General features: G+C 39.9%; 1 protein-coding gene across 12 annotated transcripts in view; it reads right to left on the bottom strand.

The window, feature by feature from the left end:
• LOC114001131 (poly(rC)-binding protein 3-like) overlaps positions 1–21,571 on the bottom strand; it is a 141,816-nt gene that overhangs the window by 42,887 nt on the left and 77,358 nt on the right. For all 12 annotated transcript variants that reach the window (XM_039383944.1, XM_039383945.1, XM_027746068.2 and 9 more), the window contains exons 2-5: positions 20,574–20,725; positions 7,097–7,120; positions 6,969–7,001; positions 4,186–4,302 (exon numbers count right to left, since the gene is read on the bottom strand). In XM_039383944.1, the coding sequence (XP_039239878.1) occupies positions 4,186–4,302; positions 6,969–7,001; positions 7,097–7,120; positions 20,574–20,651 (252 nt within the window). In that variant the 5' untranslated portion in view covers positions 20,652–20,725. The remainder of the gene's footprint in view (positions 1–4,185; positions 4,303–6,968; positions 7,002–7,096; positions 7,121–20,573; positions 20,726–21,571) is intronic.

Raw genomic sequence — 21,571 nt, 5'->3', positions numbered from 1 at the left:
CAGAAAAACAAAAAAAAGTGCCTATACTGTGCAGTCAGGACCTTAAATTAAAAAAAATATCCAACAAACTACTTAGTACTTCAAGCAACTCTGCATGTCTCACTGAACTGGTGTGGAAGCCCAGTAACACCAGCACTGATCACTACAGTACCTCCTCAACTCTGATGGCAGCATTCTTCTGTCCAAGAAATGGCTTGGGATGACCTTGCTCAGCTTAAAAGAGAAGAAAAAAAATCTTGCATGGAATGAAGCACTGCTGCATGTGACAATCATTCCTCTGCCAGCCAGCAGTAACTCACATTTTGTTTAGTGCCTGTGTCAGTGAGAGACTGCATTCCAAAATAAAGTGAGAGGGATAGCAAAATTTTGCAGCACCCATGTATCTGAAATAAAGGCCAAGTCATGCGGATTTTTCAGCTGGAAGATGTCATCTCACTATATCATGTTTGTGGCAGGTGCAGGCACACGATCATCCAGATGTAGGTAAATAACCCTCTTTAGCCACACAGCACAACCGTGATAATGTCTCCACACAATCTGTGGCCTGGCCTCAAAGCCTTTGCTGCACTTGCTGCTTTCAAAAGCACTTTGCAAAAACTGAAAGCCAGTATTCTCTTAATTTTCTCCTCAGCATTTAAAAAGAGCAAAATCTAAATATGCAGGCTCAGCAGTGTGGAGTGCATAAAGGAGTCAGTCCAGCCTAAAAACATGACAAAAGAGAAATGAGCAGAAAAAAATCCCCTTCAGAACTGAAGACTCCCAAATAGGGCTCTTTCTGTGGCACTGCATCCATCTCCTCAAGGCTCTGGTCAGACACTAGAGCTGGACCTCGCATGGCTTTCTGCCTGCTTGGTGGGCTGCTCCTCAGCCTGCACAGGCTAAATGGGAGCCTGGAAGTGCTGGGAGTGCCAGCTGAGCTGTACCTGCTGGTTACTCCAGTGCTTAACTACCACGTGTTTCCCGTGGATTATACACTTCGAAGCAAAGCTAGAGCTGCCCAACTCACCAGTGAAGTTCCAGCTGCATTTCTCAGGTCTCAGCCTCCAGTCTAGAAATGACTGCTCTAAAATGTCCTCTCTTGCAATTCCAGTGGTCTGCCTGGGCTACTGTCATTTTTTAACAACTCTCTTTTTCCTTTGCAGTGGATACTTAAATTATTTATGTAATTACCTACCGAGCTTGTAAATTCATCTAAGACTGCTAGAAAATCACCTTTTATTAGGAAGGTGGTCAAAGCAGAGTGATATAAGGCTGCAGAGCAACCTCAACGAGAACACCTTTCTTTTTTTTCTATCTATCTGACACATTTTGAGATTTTTACTGACAGTTGAAAGGCATTCCAAGGCTTCCATGTCTTCCTAGGCCCTTCCTTATCCCCAGGTATACAGCTGTAGGGGTTGAAATTAAGGGTTCAAGGGCTTCACGTCAAAATGTTTCCTGGGGCGTGCATAAAAAATACCAAAAAAATTCCTCAAAGCAGCAGTCTCACACATGCACCTTCTTTTTTCTGTTTGAATGTAGCTGCAATAGCCAGAGCTGGACTGAATTTTTTAAATGACTGAAGAAATCTCCAACAAAAAGATATGCATGAAAAATAGCATTTGGTAGCTAGCTTATTTGTAATTTCTGAAACACTACTTTATTTTGCCTCCAGAGTGTTACAGTTACCTCATTTTATTGACAGGAAGATTTATAGGAAACCTAACTGATCATATGAAACATATTTCTTTACTGCTGTTCTTTTAAATATACCACAAACCAATTATGTTTAAAACTAAATACAGATATTTCAAAACTTATAATGGCAGTACTTGATTTGCAAGGAGTGTCAATACTCCTTTGCTAATACTCATATGAAGAGTCCAGACTATCTTCTAAACTCTGCTAGTGCAAATATGCATAAAATCCATCCAGATGACTGAATTTCAGATTTCTTCTCCTACTGCTATCTACAGCACTTTCAAAGACTACATCGCGTTGGGTGGTAGGCTGGGGATCTGATGCTGTGCAGTGTTTGATGTTTTTATGAAAAATGCAGCATTATTTCCACTGGGTACTCATTTTGGTGGAAACTGGCAAGGATTATCTGTGTTAATGATTCCCTCAGCACTTTTCAAGATAAGGCCCTATGCAGAACATGTTTTTCATGTAGAGAGCAGAGAGATGGCTCTCTCCAGGACTCTGTGGACTGGAGGGTATGGTACTGTACACAAAGCTACCTCTTAAGCTAGAAGAAACAGGGATTGGTTCAAGATGGGTAGGAGATAAGAGATGAGGAAGAGATGACAATAGGTGGTACTAAAACTGGGTTAGACAGAATTACTTGTGTGGTTCTGCAGGATTCAACCTCAAAATCATTATTATTTTATTAATAACAGGCAAGAAAAAAAATTAGCATTCTTGTAAAATGTGCCATGTCACAAACCGAAGATATTTTATCAACATGTTGAAAGACTGGGATATCGCACAGGAAGATCTGAAAAACCATGAAGGATGGAAGAAATATAAATAGGATTAACATCTGCAATATTAAAAAAAAAGGTCATTTGTCCGGGGGCTGACAGGAATGTTTGCCAAGACTGAAGAGGTGAAAACACCTGAGCAGGAGCTGGGGATACCCACTAGGCACAAGGCTGTGTGCAAAGCACTACACTAGTAAGAGGTGAGGCATTTCCAGAAGTGGTACAGATGTGTGATCACGATAACTAGGATGGCAGACTGTTAGTGCAATCAAATAAGCCTTTGTGGAACTTCATTTGTAACCTGTCCACAATTAATGCACACATTAAACACAAACTGTAACAGGAAACAGGTAGAGAGGGACTACTACAGTCACGAGAGGAGTGGGGATAAAATCAGTTTCTAAAAACACTTCTAAGAGAGGAATCCTCAGGGATGGAAAGGCAAGAATTATTTAAACCAGTGGCCAGTGCTAGCACAGAAACAAAGCTGCATAAACTGTTCATGAATAAATTCAGGTGAGGAGTGAAAAGAAAGTGTCAGATTATGAGAGACCCGAAGTCGTGGATCCAGGATCAGGAAGTAGTAAAAATTCAAAATAGTTTTTAATCATGTTGTGAAGTTGCAAGTTGCAAGTCATATGGCTTATGCTAGATGACAACTGCATCTGATGGCCTATAAGCTCTCTTCTGTTGTTCTAAACATCAGCAATCACCACGGGTAAATAAAGGCACACATTGACATTTCTCATCAATGTCAGCACCTTCCAGTGCTATGGGGAGATGTGGAGACTAACCTCACTGATTCGGAAAAATAAGTACTCTGAAGAAAGGGATTAACATCCCTTTAGTTTAATCCTTTCTGGACAGACACAGCCCCTTTCTTCTGCTGTAGGTGATTCAGTCCACCTGTCTGCAGGCTCTTCCTTTAGGAAAAGGTGAATTGCTTTCTGCAAGAGCATCTGTCTCTCCAGAAATGACAGGAGAGATGCCTGGACTAGACATATGATTTTCAAAAGTAGAGGGAATTAAATCCTCTCCAGAGTGACCAGAGTTCGTGTTCTGTACTCTACTGTCTTTTCTGTGAGGTTCCTGATTAAAGTGGTGACCATATCTAATTGTAGTTGGTCCAGGAAACTAAAGGAGATCTCAGCACTTTACGTACGTATCTGCACAGAACAATTATTCTACAGTGAATTGCACTCTTGCCTTACTTTCCCTTAGTGCCTTTATTTTAATTGATTTTAAAAGCCAAGCTTTAAATATAGTAAGTAGAAATCATACACTTTGTTTTTAAAATAAAAATTTTTTAGTTAAATGAGTTATATATTCATTTTGACGTATCTAAAATTTACATCAATACCAGCTGGGTTTACATAAAAACAAAGTTAAAAGTTAGGCAATTATTCTTTTCAAATCAAACCCACAATGGGACTAGAATTTTTACAAGACATTTTTCCTACCATTAGTGCACATTACTAAAAGCAATTGCTGTTCCCTGAAGCCTCCAAAAAGCAAAAGAAATGATCAAACAGCTTGTAAATTGACCCATTATTTTTCTTCAGCATTGCTGCCAAAAGCATTTATAAAAATACAACCACTTTCATTGCTATTAAATAGAACATTAAACAAATCCTATTTAACATTAAAGCAAACATGAGAAAATTCAAACAGTGTTTGTATTTCAACTTGAAGAGAGAGCCCCCCCCATATTTTATTTGCTTACCTCTTCAAATTTTAGTGCAATCATAGAAAAAGCTTTAAAAATTGCATCTGTTGGGCCTGTTATTGTCACAATTCTCTCTGGACAAGTGCCTTCTGAAATATTGATTCGAGCACCACTCTGTCAAAAGGAACAAATATTTTTCAAAGTTATACTTCCCAGGGAGCAAACTAAGCAGGATTAGGGATATAGTTTGGGAAGGAATATCTTGAGGCATCTAATTCCCTCCCCTACAACTGCAGCCCCAACATCATATAATTTCAGCATAAACTGATCTCATTTCAAAAATTCATCTAACTGCGGGAAGCAGGATCCTGTCAGAGTAAATACTTACACAGCCTTCTTTGCAATATGCAAATCACACCTCTGTAACTCAAAAGTTGCAAATAATTGCATAATCAGGTCCCTTCCCTTCCCTCTTGGAGGATTAACCTCAAGTAGGACTGCAGCTGCAGAATTTAAGACAAGGTGGTTGTCTCCAGGGGGCACCAATATCTCCCAGGAATGATGCAACTCTCAGGTTTCAAGCCTCAAAGGCAGGGTTTGACCTCTCCAGCTGGGGCATTACTTTACACTATGGAGAAGGCTCCTTATAGAGGGATGTGTCTCATGTGAAGGCAGTCAATCAATATGCACTGATAAGCCTTGGAGACAGCCAGGATGGCTCTCAGGTATACTCAGTCCTCTTTATGCTACTGTGGTATCACAGAGAAAATCCCTAAACCACGGGGTTTTATATATTGTATTTTGATATATATTTATTTATGAGGATCTTGGTGTAGATAATGATAAAATCCAGTTCAGGTAAGACCCACTCTGTATGTTCCCTGAGGTTTCAGGCATGGAAATGTGTTAATGCAGCCTAACAAGTCACTGGAGCCTCAACTCATCCACAGGCACTGACCTTGGGGATCAGGGCCTGAAGCAAATGTGGGACAACCTGGGTTAATATGGCCCTTTGCCTTCAGGGTCACCACGAGCACCTGATGTGCTGTGTGTCCCAGACCTTATTCCCACCCTCACTGCTTCTCTACAGCAAAAGACCGTATTTCCACATATGTAAGCACCCACACACAATAAGAACAAAATGAAGCCCAAGACTACTGATAGAAAAATCGTGCTGCCACAGACGTGGGCACAGAACTGCGGGTTTTGTACTTTTCTTTAGGCCTGAAGTTGTCCCTGACATTTCCCGAATGACAGAGTAAGACGCAGTCACATTTTATATCATAAAGATGGCATGCAATATGCCACATCTGTCAGGAAAGCCAAAAGAAAGGTTGCCTTTTTTCTTTTAAAGAAGTATTGCAGAAAGTAGTAATTTAAAGGGGGACCAAGTTACCATGATGTGGAGACATAGCCTCTTAGCGCTTTGCTGATATAAAGATGCTTATAATTCCATTATTTTAAAAAAACAACCAAACAAATACAGCGCCTTTTGACCACAGATACATGACAGTGTTTTCCAGGACTGGAAGAAGAACAATTGATATTTATCTTGAAAGACAAACCAAGGATCATAACTCTTCTCTAAGATGTTTAACTCAGAAGTCAGGAACACTCTCCAATTACGACTTCCCTTCTGTGCATGCAATTTATATCCACAGATATCTGGCTCATGGTCATAATTAATAATTAAACTAAAATGTGTTTAATCAACTGGTAGGATTACCTAGTATATTGGAAACATTTTTTCTTACCTTTTTTTTTTAAGTCTTAGCAAATGTACTTATGTATGAAAACATGGGTGAAAGCTCTTATGGTCAAAAAAGGAGCTCTGAACTCAGTTAGCTTGACAATGAAATCCCTATTGTGTATATTTAAAGATGGATGTCCGCAATTTTCTCTACTAAAATACTTTGACATTTTCCTGCCACAGACCTTCTATCAGTGGATAAAACAACAAAGCAACTGACATAGTAATGTACTGCACCTTTACTAGAACCAAACTGACTTTTCCTGAGGCATCCTCTCTATACACTACTCCTAAAGTTTTAAACAGTAGGATTTAGTCTTTTGACTTTTAACAGTAGCTTCAATGAAGAAAAATGACCCAGATCTCCAGGTAAGATGTGATGCCTTGCAGACCAGTGTGGGTCTGTAACCTCCACCTGCGCATACCCCTCTGAAGACAGCGCAGGTTGCTCTGTGGCAGGGAAAGAAACCTGTAGACAATGGGGAGACTGAGGTTTATGCAGTGCCCTGTTTTAGTTAATCACTTTGTGTCTATGACCTTTTCAAAGGACGTGAATGGCAGGTGTGCAGGTCTACTCTGCCCACATCCTACTCAAAGATGCAAACTGAGGAAGAGTTAAGGCTTTGCCAAGACATGGCAGATGGATGCTTTGGCTTACACAAGTCTGTCTCCAGCTCTGATAAGCTTGTGTCTACCCTCAAACTTGATGTGCATCAGTCTAATGCTTGGTTTCAGATTTTTGGAAACTGCCTGGGAGGAGGCCAAGCCCCATGCAGGACCGATGTTGGTATGCTAATGAAAGATATAATGGGCCTGACCAACAGAATAATGCAGGTAAGCTGTTCCTGAGATAAGACAGCAGCAGACATATCGCTGTGGGAATGAAAGACTCCAGACTGCTGCTGCGATAAGGAGGTTACATTAACAACAATGTTTAATTGAGGCCAGCATATTTATACACCACCGCTTGCTAAGAATGGTGATGTTAAATTAACTGCCCACTTGATGGCAGCATCAGTCCGCATATGCTGAATTCCCTGTTCTCCAAGCTGGAAAGAAAGGCAAGTGAAGACATCAAGGCTTGTCTTACCTCCTCTCTCATCTTCTTCACTGTCTCACCTTTCTGTTAAAGAAACAGAAAAAAACGTTAGCCTGGGCTAAAAAAGAGAACTGATATGCAATACTTTGACATGAATATAAATAAAGTAATTTTCTCACCTTTCCAATAATGCTTCCAACCTCCTGAAACAGAAAAAAAGACATTGTGAATGACACAATTTGCTGCAGAAGAGCAGCAAGCTCTAGGTTCTAAGCTATTTTGCCATCACTTATTTCAAAACCTGCAGTGTGAAGCATAGCCCCCTTCCATTGTTTCTGTATACAAATATGCCATGTTAGATACAAAGGGATGGACTAAAAATGCAGCTTTGCAGTCAACTGACTGTGCAAGAAAAACACCTTTAATAGAAACTGATCTTGTGGTTACAGATCAATCCTGCTAAAGTGAAACACAGACAAATCCCTATCAGGGAATGAAAAGTTAAGAAATAACCAAACCGCACAATCTATTAGAGAAAATGAGGTGTAATACAAGCATCAAAATAATTGCTGGTTTCTCCAAGGGCAGGCATTTACCCCCTTTACACCATGTAATAACTAGAGCTGAATTTCCATGCTACCAAGTGTTATTGTGTAAACACCTGGTGGCCTGTTTTAATCTCCCTATTAGGCACTTACAGAACAATAACCACTAATCACTTTTTAGGGATTTGGGAATTGCTACTAGGCTCCTACAATTTTCTCTGAAGGGAAAGAAAATACTGAGAAACATGGCTGTGAACATAGAATAGGGGAACAATGTGACAGTTCTGGCAGCACCCCAAGGGTTAAAAGCTTGGGAAATAAAACCGAAAGGTAGCAAAAATGAAACTATTAACTCTAAAAGGAGTAGTCTGGATATGTTACACAAATCACACAGCTGTGACATCAGACTGGAAATCATCTGATGGAGAGACCAAATAAAGGAAAATAAACTCTTCTCCTATACACAGACTGGGAAATCTACTTCAATCGTTAAAGACTGTCTCAGATGGCTGAGCTGTCCCAGACATACGATACACCATTTCCCCTACTCAGTCTATATATTTAAGTGTGGTTCATCCTAAAACACAGCCCAAAGTTTAGATTTTAGAAACTGTCCTCCATTGCTCTATCCAATGATGGACTAGCGATAAAGTGGTACGAACTTCACTCTGCAGTAGAGAACTAACTGCAGTGACGTTAATAATTATTTTTCACCAGTTGCTTATAAGCTCATGCCATGAAGCTGTTGTGCTTGCAACTCCTCACATCCTGCTCACAAGATGTAAAGACTTCAGTGAGAAGTTACCTGTCTCAATGAAGAACTTTGGCATATGGTTTCTTTGCACTCTCTGCAAGTCTGCACGTAACACTAGACTTGGGGAATAGTCCACACATTGCTGGACATGGCTCCTATCTGGAGTCACCTAGACAGACTGGAGAAACGGGTTGAGAGAATCCTCAGGGAGTGGAAAAAAATCAAATGAAAAGTCCCATGTCTGGGATGGAAAAAGCCCATACAGGACAAAAACTTGCTACCTTAAAACTGACTTTGCAGAAGAAGTCCTGAGGGTCCCATTGCACAACTTTAACCTGAATACATTACTGCATCAGCAGTGCAGCCCTGACCAAAGAAAGAACTGGACTTTATTAGCAGGAGCGTAGCCAGCAGGTTGAGGCAATGATTCTTGTCTTCTTGTTTTGGTGAGACCATGCCTAGAGGATTGTGTCCTGTTTTGGGCTCCTAATACAAGACAGACAAGGACACACAGAGGTGAATCCAATGCAGGGCCACCAAGTTGGTCAGGGGACTGGAGCCCAGGACACATGAGGAGAGGCTAAGAGAACTGCATTTGTTCTTAAGAAGAGAATGAGCGGGGAGTCTCATTGCGATGTGCAATAAGGAAAGCACGCTACAATACCAAATTCCTACTCAATACGAGGAAAATATTTTTTACCATGGGAATGGCTGGACATTGAAACAGGGACCCAGAGAAGATGTGGAATCCTCATCCTTGAAGGTGGCTGAACTCAGCTTGGGCAAAGCCCTGATTAACCTGCTCCAATGGAATCTGCTTGATTCAGGTTGTCAAACTGGAGACCTTTGGGGTCCCTTCCAACCTTCAGGGCTCTGTGATTCTTCAATCACGGCCTTATACCCACTGAAGTCAGCGCCTTAATCGCCAAAAAATTCCTCAATCCAGTGAGGCCCCTTTTCACGTTTATTTTCAAACTTTACTTTTTCTGTTTCCCATTTCCCTTTTTTATTTCCCTTCCAACTGCTCTTCCAAGATGGCATTCTGCTCTCTTGTCCATACTGATCAGAGAACACATATTGTCCAGACAGGCACTGCAAATCTTCCAGATGTATCTGCTTTGCAAACCTATAGTTCCGCAGGCTGATGTACAGGAGAGCTTTACAGATCACACAGCCGTGAGTGTTCTTGCTAAAGCTTTCTGTTTCCATCTGAGACTTAGACATCTGTACATCTGCACACACAACGCAAAGCAGCAGCTCTGTGAGAATGGGAATGAATGAGGCAGACTCACTGCAGTTTGTCTTGTTACCAAATTATCTTAATATTTTCTCTTAATATGTGGCTTTATATCACATGGCTGAGACAGCTACACCAGCATGTTGTGTAGGCTCTAAAATGAGATGCAGCTTTTTTGTTAGCAGTGACAGAAATCTGGGACACCCATTCCCCCAAATTTTTAAGATTTTACTATTTTTTTTACATCATCACTGTAACTCTGCCAAGCTGTCTGTAATTGTTGAATGGGCTTAAACAATACAGGGAGTAAGGCCTGGGAAGTCCCCATGTCTGGCAGTTCCTATCTCCCCACTTAGCACATTCAGCAGTTTTACCTTGAAAACTTTTTCCATTCTCTCAGTCCCAGCTTTCAGAAATAATTACTTTCATAAAACAGATTCTTAGAAGGTAGAAGGACCTTTAGCTAGGGGTGAGTGTATTGGGTTTCAGTTGCTATGGGCAAGCAACTGTATTTCAGTCCATGGTATAACTTCAGGGTTTTTTGTATACCTGAAGTTTCATTAGAATCTTTAGGCCTGCTCTCGAACCTGCAAGTTTTTGTCAGTATAAACTTACTATGAAATCTCCCCTAACCCATTTGATCATCTTGGGTGGGTCTTAATGACAGATGCTGTTCTTTCAGAAATGTATGGATGGGTCATGGCTAATAAATACAAAGATATCTTCCTTGGAAATAGGAAAATATACTTTGCCTTGGAAACAGAAAAGCAATTAACTGTTTGTAGCACTGGTAAAAAAAGATGGTCCATTTCCAACAAAGAGATTAAGAGTATTAAAACAAGCAAAGTAGAGCACAAAATATTAGGATTTTCAAGCTGCTTGTTCCATTCAATTCTGTGGGACTTTTGCTATGGATTTCAGAGGGGACAGGAATTCTACCTGACTGATTATCATTTTGGTATTTATTAACAAAGAGTACAAGCTGCCAAAGGACTGAATGAATGAACAGTGTGAATCCCACTGAGAAAAAAATATTTCATTAAGACTGGTGATGAGTTCCTTGGAACATGCTAGCAAATGTCACTGTAATCCTATGGAGTACTTCAAACCTTCTCCTCCTCAAAGGGCGACTTTAGAGCTTATTCTATAAGCAGGCAATTTCAAAACTTCCAAGCAACAGCCACCTCTCCCTCTACACTGGAAACTGGGATTCTGCTTGGCAGTGTGGGGTAAGGTCACAGGGACACAGAGAAGCACTAACGTTACATGGACATTTCTAATTTTTTCAGAATTTTGATCCATACAAATTACTGAAAAAAATAAAAATGCAAAATGGTTTGAAATGGGTCACTTTAGAGTTTGGGTTTTTTTTCTGGGCCCCCAGCTGCTTTTAGGAAAACTCCTAGGAAGTACTGGTGACAAAAGATCATGTCTTCAATTATGATAGGGCTTCAGCCACAGATTAAATCAAAAGACTCTTTATACCTCACTCTTCAAAACTACCAAAGCTACTTCATCAAACCTTTAATGTTTCTTTATACAGTTCAGTATTTGTTTCATATAACTTCTTATATCACCTTGAAATAAGTTTACTGCTAAATGAGATACCCAACACCACTTTTATGACACTCAAGTTTTATCAATATTTCTAGCCAAGGTTATTTTGAGGGTTTTATCTCCTTTAAAAAATGTTTCTAAATTTTCCAGACACCAATGTGCTGTAGTTAACTGCCTAAGATGTATGTCACCTACACTGGTTCATTACAAGTAAGTCAGGCACCCAGCCTTTTCTGAAGTTCAGGGAGAGAGAGAATGGAGGACATTTTGTTCCTAAAGAAGGAGGAGAGAAGTGTACTCCCAAAGGTTTTGGCTTTCTTCATCTGCAGAAGAAGCAGCCTAAACTGACAGTAACATATGCGAAGTTTGGTGAGCAGAATCCTACAGCTGATGTGAAATTCAGCGTCAGTGCAGGTCAGACAGGAGTTTGATTTAGCTGCACTAGCAAATAATTGCCTACTAGAATATACTAATAAATCCTGAACTATTTGCTGTCTTCCAGTGCTCAGGAATATAAGCTAATGGTAACTATTTATGATCAATTTCAGATTTATTCATTGACTAACCATCTACATGTAAATATAGTAGAAAAATAAGTTACATGACAACAATCACTGAGTTTCATATAATCACATTTCAACGGCAGATCAAAAAGTAGTTCTCACAAAGAAATTATAAAGAGAGGAATTAAAACTCATCTGGGAGAAAGACAGGTCCAAGCCAACCTGGCAGACTGTTGCCAGAGCTAAAAGTATTATGCAGGCTCCTTGGCCTCAGCATATAAACACCCACCCTTCAGAAGCAGATGTGGTACAGCAACTACGTTGGATGAACGGGATGATTCCAAAAAGCTGCAAGTGTGTGTTTATCTACATCCACTGATACATATGTATACTCACACACACATATATTTGTGTGTAAAGTCAGTATATACATGCAGGCACTAAACAGATGGATATCAACTTTCCTACAAGAAATGACAGCAATTTGGGATGCCTATCCTGAGATTCATGCAAGGGGCCTAAGTTTCAGATTGTGCTCAGTACCTAGCCCAGGTAGTGCCTTACAAAGGGCATCATCTCCTGGTGAGAGCACCTCATGCAGAGCAGTCTCACACTTGTGCTCCAAGAGTCCCTTTGGAAAACCCCAGGAAAATCTACATGCTGATTTCAGATAGCCTGAAAATAATTCTCAAGCCTGGGAGCGTGAGTTGTCACTACAGTTTTCTTTAGTATGATATTTCTAATAAAACAGATAAAACAACAAGGGGTGAACTTCAAGAACAAACACTGGGAGATTGTTCAGCATCAATAAAGTATACTGCAAGCCAACCAGCCAATATATTGTAGATATCTTGAGGAAGAGCAATGCTAAAAACAAGGGCTGGTTTCTTTCATGTGGAATGCAGCATGTAATATTATTTGCACACCTTATTCACACAAATGGGATAAATTTTGCTCTTAATGAACATCTGGGGAGTAGTGGGCCCATCAAAGAGCAGAAAGCTGTTTGTGCAGTTTTTACATCATCTGTGGTGAAGGCAAGGCAGCATCAGCTGGCAGTAGCAAAGTCTGTGACCCAAGGCTTTTGCAGGGCTCTTGCTGGTGAGAACAACTGAACAAAGATACAAAAGAGGCTGTAGAAGAAAGCTATTTCCTAATCAATTATTTGGTGTGTCCTTTGAATAACAAGAGAAAGAAATCAGTCATATTAAGAAAACAAGAAGCTTAACAAATGGTTACAAACCACGGTTTAAAGATTAACCTTTGGTCAGTAAACATGAAGTGTGAAATTCCATAATTTTTTCGAAGTGTGAGGTTAGTTTAATAATTACTGTGTCCCAGAAAATCAAAACAAAACCAGGTAGCCATTGTGGGAGCATAGAAAAGCACGGGTCTTGCTGTATTGTCATGGGCATACAACTTTTTTTATCAGTGCTACGGGGCAAATAGAACAAAAGCTTCATAGAATCCCTGAGATAAAGCCACATCTAGAAGGAAACGGGTTTAAGAAATAGTATAGCAATACATACTTTCATCCCAAAGCATCTGACAAGTCACAGGGCCCATCCTAAAGCCTGCAATTCCTTCAGGCAATGCTTTGATTGCATGTGCTTTCTATGCTTTCTATGAGCAAGGATAAGGTAGAACCATTATGGCTGGACTTTACAAACAAAAAAGCTTACTAGAAAAGCATTGAAAGGAAAGAAATACAGCCTTCCATGGTGGGGAAACACATCTGTCACAGGACAAGGAGGGGCCCTGGCAACAGCAAACGACCGCTGGGCTGATAAAGTTTTCTAGACCCAGACCAGTTGTCTTTCTCCCCTCCGTAAAGAGGCATAACATAATTCAACTCTCTCCACCTTGTTTTGAGGATAGAGTTGTCAATACTTGAACAAACTCATGAATACGCTTGCATGTAAGATTCCAGGAACATGTTTCATGAAGACATTCTGAACACTGTGTTTGCATGGAGCATGCGGGGCATCAGTATTTTTCAGAGACTAGAAGAAAAGTCACTTTGGGGAAACATGACGTAATGTGTCTACCTCAGGGAACAAATGGCTGCCTCAGATAAACTGAGAATCTGATTTGTGTTCTGGGATTACGTGGGATTAGCCTCACTGACATGGGAGATCTCACGTTCCTAGGTGATGCTTCAGTAGTCACTGTCTGATGCTAACAGCCCTAACTTAGTAAGGCACTGCAGTCCAAGCCCTTACTGAGACAAATCTTATGCCAATAAATGTGGTGGTGTATGAGGAAACCTACAAATCGTGGTCTTCCTGATGGAAATGCCAGTGTTATGCATCTCTCACAAGCCCATCTAGCATGTTTTGGGCTGCTGTGCAAATGGATGTTTCTTATTTGCTTTTTTATGGCAGATGGGTATCCAGTTTACATTCAATTTCACACCAAAGCTCACAGCCTTCCCCTGCAAAACCAACCCAAAAACCAGTTCTGTCCCTTTGCTTGTCCCTGCACGTGTGATGCTGAAGCAGCAGCACTGAGTAGGGCGTGTGCCTTCTGCAGTCTCACTTCGTCACAACTGCGGACTGATGAGGAGATTTTGTTTGGGACAAGTGGGAACATTCGGCTACAGAGACTGTTTTCAGCGATACACAGTGCCTAAGGGCTGGGGGAACTCTCTCCTTTCTGTTGGTTTTTTAGGCTAGTGAGAGGCTCTCGGCTGCTACTACAAACACACTGAGAGGAGATCCATCTCGTGTTGCGTATTTGCATGCAGAACTTTGTTCCATGACTAGACCTCTTAGGTATCACAGTAATGCAAGCAAACAAAACAAGAACTATAATAGCAATAGGCAGGACAGTCAATCCTCATAATACCCTGACAGCGTTCATGGAAACCGAAAAGAACAGAACAAACATTGGCTTGACTGGCATTTTACTGCTTGGATTATATTACTGACAAGGTGATTCTTGAAGTTACTTTGTTGTATTCTGTATTTTAAAAAAGTAAAAAATAAAAGAAAAAATGGGAAAGGAGAAGGACTTTAAGATGGAGAAAATTTATTTCTCTAATGCTTTAAACTCTTCCAGGGAGGCAATTAAGGAGACACGAAAAAGTGCCCACTAAAAGAAATCCCCGATACTAAAATTGTATTAACTGTACTGATGAAAATGGCAATTTTCTCCATGATTTTATTCTGTATTTGAGCTGTTAAGTGTGAGTAATCATTTAATGAATCTAAATTTTCTTTCTTTTTCTTGTAAAACGTTCTACATAGAGCACCATAAAGTAATCACCAACATGTCTGAAAGTCACCACTGAAGCTGGATCTAAGTCCACGGTAACCAGAACTTTCAGTGCTGCAAGTCCACTGATCCTGCTAAAATCAATGGGAACTCATACTCTGAGTTCCTCAGGGAACCTAAAACTAAGCTGTAAATTTAGCACCTAAAAATCAAGGTACTCATAGGGTTTTGTTCAAACCCAAACATTTGACTGAAGGTACATATTTCTAATTCGCTACTGCTGATTCTATGAGAAACATATCACTGAGCAAATGGCATCAGGGAAAGAAAAGCTCCACTCAGCCATCATATCTTTCCTCCATCAATGCAGATTATACAATCTAATAGTACATATGCTACTCTTTCCCAGACATGTTTAAAATTTGCATGGGAGACTTACAGAACCTCATGAAAATCTCAATACCAGGAATTTCTATTGGTATTCTCTTATTAGGATTTATTTTCAAAATTTTATTTTATCCCATTATTTCCAGCTACAAGCACTTGCAGCATTCAAAATAACTACACTCCATTACACTTGTATTTATTCTCTCCAGGTATTTATGAGAATGTGTGAAGAAAGCTAGACACAGTCTCCTCATCCTCATAAAACTTTTGTTATTTTTTCTGTGAATTCCCCCTCTGCTCAGTCTTCAACATCACTCATACACGTGGCATCTGCTGCTGAGCACAGAACTGCAGGTGTGATTTTGCCAGAAGAACAGTAAGGTAATTATTGTCTCTTTGTCTCATGATGCACCAACGCCATACATCCAAAATTGCATATACTTTTGCTGCAATAGCTTTACTCTCCAACTTGGCATATCCCAGATGTGCCACTCTCTAGACACTGCCACATCTGATGCTTTTCAACTTTTCATGCTTTCCAGATTTCCTCCTGTCACTGAACATGTATCTTCTAAATTACCTTCTCCAGTTAATTGCCTCAACTCGCCAATTTACACCTCTCAATATTTGGCAAGAGTCCTGCTTCCCTGCCAGCTTTCCCTTCCCTCCTTCATCCTACTTGTAAATTACTTCCTTGTTCTTCCTAACCATCCAACTTCAATAATTCATTTTAGTTTTTATTTCTGAATTCCATTCCCTTTCTCTAAAAGATTCCTCAGATGCCATACATTACCATATTCTACTTTGGTTTCTTACAGTCTTCAGTAAGACGGTTTCATCAATGCTCATGTTCACACAGTGCCTTTGGAAACAATGCATTATTTCTTCTGCAGGTTTGTACAGGTGAGAAGAAGCAGAGACTCCTGTGCCACTGCTATGAGATGGAGACTCAGATGGAGTGGATTTGTGACCCGGCCGGCCTTTCTATGCTGGCCCATTTGAACATTTTCTCGGGTTCCACCTCATGGACCTGGCTTTTAAACCTCCATTAAGCTACTTTCCTGAGATTTAAGATCTTTCTACCAGCACAGTCTCTTACCATCCACATCTAAAATTAACCTTTAATGGTGAGTCTCTAGGGTCTTAACCAGTCTGTTAACACTGACTGCGTACAAAACCCAACCAGCCCAAATTCATGTAATCATTATCCAGTATAGTCAAAGTAGGTGCTATTTCTTTCTGGGCATGAACTGACCAAAATCAGAACAAGAGCACTGCAGATGCCAAGTACTAAGGTATGTTGGCAGATACCTGTGGGCAAGGCTACAATTTTCCACAGTCTTCCAACCTCATTACCTGTGGCAGTAAGCAAGTTAAAAAGACAGCCACAAGTCATGGGAATAGAAAATTCAGCAAAAGGTGAGCAAGGAATGGTAAGAGAGAAATATGGAGCTCTCTCTCTCTCTCTCTCTCTCTCTCTCTCTCTCTCCATATATGCTGAGAGCCAAAAAAATTTCTATTTTCACAAAAATTTAAAAAGGAAGAAAAAGACAGTTCTTCTGGGGTCCGAGCTCTGCCTCTCCATACAGAGGGCTCTGACAGCATACACTCAGTTTGTCTTCCTTAAGTCCTTCAAAAATGTTGATCTGATCTGGGTAAATACTGCCTTTGCTGGAAGCAGAAATCTTGCAAGCCCTGCAATATTCCAATCCTGCCTACTTTTGAAGTAGACAAAGAAAATAAAATACCCATATCCATTCATGTCTCTGTCCTACACAGAGGTTTTACTTACTTTACTTCAAGAAACAGCAGGAATTAGATGGAAAATACAGAAGTAGGCATTGTAAATAGCTCCATATTCTCCATATTCTCTGTTTTTCTCTACTGAAATCCATTAAACAGCTTTATTTCTAAATGGGGTACATCTTTCTCATTAATAAGAGATGAGAACGCATATCTGCATTATTTAGTATATTCTATATATCCAACTTCTGCATATGCTTCAAAAGGCTCTCCTCTTCCTGACCTCTATGAAGCACCATTCAGGTAACTCAGTCAAAAAGGTCCCGAGCAGAAAAGGCTGCAGTGCCATGGCAGCTTTACAGGATGAATTCAGTTTTGTCTAACTTGTCCTTAGAAACCTTCAGTGATGGATGCTGCAGCGTGCCCAGACAGCCTCCTCCCCTCCTCACAAATCCACCTAACAAGTTTTTCCTAATCTTGCTTTTAATAATTCCTGCAAACACTGACAGTTGCTTCTCTGCAGATGCAAAGAATGCCTGAGCACTGCCCTTGTAGTATCCTCCCTAACACCTGCCCTCTAATTCACTGCAAGAAAGTATTACAAATGTTTTGTGCTGCTCCTGGTTTCTCTTCAGGGCTGTCAAACTATCATAATTTTTTTACTGATCTAACATGGTACAAGATGAAACTAGGCCTTTCAGCTTACATCATCACAAAATCTCTGAAGTCCTGGCTGAGCAGGACACCTTTTATATCAGACCCTGGAAACACTGAGGTTACCCTGAGGTTGCCCTTTTATACCTTGCAGTGGTTAGCTTTCTGCAGGGCCCACACAAGCCCTTTTTCCACTTCCATAGATAAAGCAATTGCTGCCCTTCCTTAACGCCACATTTTCTGAGAATATCACGGCTGTGCCTTGCCTCGTTGCCAGCTGGCTACTCCCAAACCTTACTACACTGTGGGTGAGCAGTTTAGTTGGTCCTCCCAGCCTTTTCAGTCGGAGGCTGCACAAAACCATGCAGGAACTCAGCTGGCCCTACAGTTGCTTCTTCCCTCAAAGCAAGACAAAGAAGAGGTGCTGATGAGTTGTGTTCTATCTGCACTGGGGAGGCACTGGCCCTCGGTTCTCCCAGACTGCAGGACTGTTCCCATTTGTTTTCCTTTCACCAGACACTAATGTCTTTTATTTTTGCTATTTATTTTGTTTGCTGTTGTTGCTTTTTAATTCCCTGCCATCTTGCAGAGGTCTGTCCATTCATACAAATAGTAATTTTTTTGTCTGCAGGTATAGAATTTACCTTAATTGCCTAATTAAGATGTCCATCCTTGACATTATGCCTCTACACAAGTTACATTAAAAGTACACACTGAAAATTTCCTAAGTCTGCAGGATTTACAGCTGAGATAACCAAGCATAAGCTATGGATTTTCAATCAAAATGAATGCAAATATCACAAAACACATAGAATTTCCCTATGCAAAGGTACACTGGTAATAACGGTTTACCGACAGAGAGTTAAGGATAGTGGGGAGAGATCCTCATATTTCCATGAAAGACATCAATAAATAAGTAACTTTAAAATTAGCTTAATTCAAAAATAACTGAATCCAGTTTGCTACTGCTATTTTTAAAAACCTTTTATTTCCCCTCTTCTCTCTCAAGCTTTGACCAGTTATTTACAGACCAAGCTCTGCTTCAGCTAATTGTTTTGTCTAGAAATACTAATTAGAGATCAGCAATTTCCACTGATATCATTACCACAACAAATCTTGAGGAAGAGCCTAGAAACTTGTTTCTTCTTTTTCAGAGGCACATACAGCTTTCAGAGTGTCTTCTCACACTGAGTTCATATTGACTCAGACATCCTTCATTCCTCTGTATTATTACTCCTAAATCATAGAAATTACATCAAAGAAACCATAAGGGTCTGACTTTTATCACCAAAATAAATTCTGATTTAATGTACTCTTTGCAATACTTAGGCACAACAGGATACATGATTAGAGCATAGTGGAGCTAGTGGTATACCCACCATGCCTTGTTAAGTTAGGATGCATGGTATAGTTCCAGTCAAAATTTGAACTTGGTAGCTTTTATGGATTGGGGCTACATATGCATAGAAGACTGGACACATAATATCCATTATTGTTATAAGAGGTTGCACACACAATCAATGATGTTTAACAGAGAAAACAAGCATTATCTGATTTAATTTCTGATTTAAAAAAACCTAATAATCCTAACCCACTGTTTAAGTAAAACGTCCTGAAAATTACACGATTCTGAAAGAAGTAGAGCTGTCAGACAGTGGTTAAAAACAAAACAAAATAAAACAAAACAAAAAACAAAACACGACTAAGCACATGGGAATTTGACTGCAACCGGTAGGGCTGCTTATACCCAGTGGGATAAGCATGTGTTCAAATGCTTTCATAGACTGGGACCAGAACCCAGTAGAATCAATCCCTAAGACCTAATTTTGAGCAGACACGTGTACAGATTTTAGGTGGGTTTTCTAAAGAGAAAGTGTTATTAAATTTGTTTGACAGATCCCTATTTAAGATTCAGATTTACACACCAGATGCCTGCCTGAAGCTGAATATTTCAGGGGAAAAAATCAAACAAAATGGTTAGATCATTTCTGAGAAAAAACATAATTTGATCTGACATAACCTAATTTCCGAGGTTTTTAATTTGCAAACTTAAGCTGTACCCCCTCATACTTCTCCATAAATAAAATACAGAGGGAGATACCTTAGTCTCCAATTTGTGCTATGAGTAATCACACGTGTGTTCATGTTATACGTTAAAAACCTCCACTATTTTAAAATGTAAAAGTATTTTATTTTAAAATTAAATTCTAGGAGTAAAAATACTTTTTTAGATTTATATATATAAATTTAATCTCCAGATTAACACATATATATGTTCACTGTTCCCTGTTAAGAAAGCACCCAAACCACCTCCTTTATATAACATTCATTCACTAAGCCTGGTGTTGCCTGATGCAAATATTACAAACAAATCTATGAAATGTGTTTTTTAATTAAAAGCCCATTTTGTGATCTGGCAATGTGAAATAAGCAGCGATCAGACTGCTAAGTATGACAATACTGAACTGGCACTTTGTCTGTGGCACAGATTTCACACTTATCTGCATGCTTAAGTGCTGTGCTGGACAGAAACAAAATGACACTCAGTCTTCCAAAACAAACCCACAGGGGATCTGGACAAACCCTTAGCGTACCAGGGGGTTCACTCTAATAACATGTTACATCAGAATAATGAAGAACTATCCTATTTGCATTCAACAGAAATAGACAGTAACTCTGTCGCAATTATTTCACACAAGTCAACGTTCTGGTATCTCAAAAAAAGTCCTGCAAAACCCAGCAAATGATGAGAAAGGCAAGCTGTATGCAAGTCAGCCTTGTGCAAGGGTCTGCCCAATTTGGCTAACTATCAGTGAAAGAACCCCTTTTTCGCCTCTGGATCTGCTCAAAAGGGGTTTGTTACAGGCAGGGTTTGTTTCAATGAACTTGGGCTGCAGTGTGAACTTCAGCAGGATCCCTTGAAAGGCAGGGGGTGATTTCTTGGTCATGGCAATTGTGCTTTTGACTCAAGTCGGAGGAGGAGCAGACCCTCTGTCAATGTTACTCTCAGGTTCTGATGGTAACTGCACAAACTCACTCAACACACAGTAAATGCTTCACCTTGCCGTGCATGAGAAGGCGTATGGTAAGCGTGACATTGAGACCTCCTTCAGACACTTTTCCGTCCTTCGTGTTCATCCTGGCCTTGTATCTTCAATACTTGAAAGTAGCTTCGTTTTTCTTTTTTTATTTTTTCTATTCACTTAATCAACCTACAGAGACAGATAGAAAAAAAAGAAAAAAGTACCATTGAGTGGCTGAAGCTACTCTGAAATGAGAATATCATGTTGTACAAACCAATTAACATTCCTTCCTTTGATTTTCTGGACTACAGCTTAGTGTTGAAAAGGCTCCTTTGATTATTATCACTCCCCATCCAACTCTAGCCCTTCACCAATTACAAGATAAATTCCTTTCTGAAACCTTAAAAAATTTTCTTAACTTCCTGTATTTCAAAGTTGAAAGTACAGAGCACAGCAGAGTGAAAAACGACGTTTTCTTGTGAACAGCACTTTAACCTTTGGAGTGTGTATATGAGAAACATATATATATGCATGTATTTTTTACATGTGCCTTGTGCGGTTTTCATTTCTCTCCTTGTTACTATCTCTCTCTCTTTTTGCTCTTGCAAAAGGGATATTTTTGTTTTCTCTTCAGCTAGAGAGAAATTAATTCTGAGCCTAAACACTGATCCCTGCCAGCAACAGCGGATGACACATTATCAAAGACATCTGAATAACTAAAAACCACTTGCTGTTGTAAATCTGGGCACTGTCTGACTTTGTTTTTGTCTATGAGGCCCAGAGGTGGCTCAGTCCCTCAAAGGCCAAAGCTGAGCTTCAGCCTGCAGTAGAAGGAAGATTTTTCTTAATTCCTAATGACAAATTGCAGATTTTCAGTCATCTACAAAGCCATAAATATCCTAAAATGCTAATGAAAGCTGCAAGGGCTGGCTTTGAAGGGATAAACAAGATGCATTATGAGTTTATTAATGCAAGGAAATTTATCAGTACAAACAAAAATGGGGGCAGGAAGGAATATTACCAAGGGCAGGCAAA

This window comes from Pipra filicauda, unplaced genomic scaffold, assembly GCF_003945595.2.
Source record: "Pipra filicauda isolate LSUMZ 115617 unplaced genomic scaffold, ASM394559v2 scaffold331_size1881853_pilon, whole genome shotgun sequence".
NCBI classification, from domain to species: Eukaryota; Metazoa; Chordata; class Aves; order Passeriformes; family Pipridae; genus Pipra; species Pipra filicauda.
Note: the sequence above shows the minus strand (reverse complement) of the source record. Positions and strands in the feature narration are given on the sequence as shown.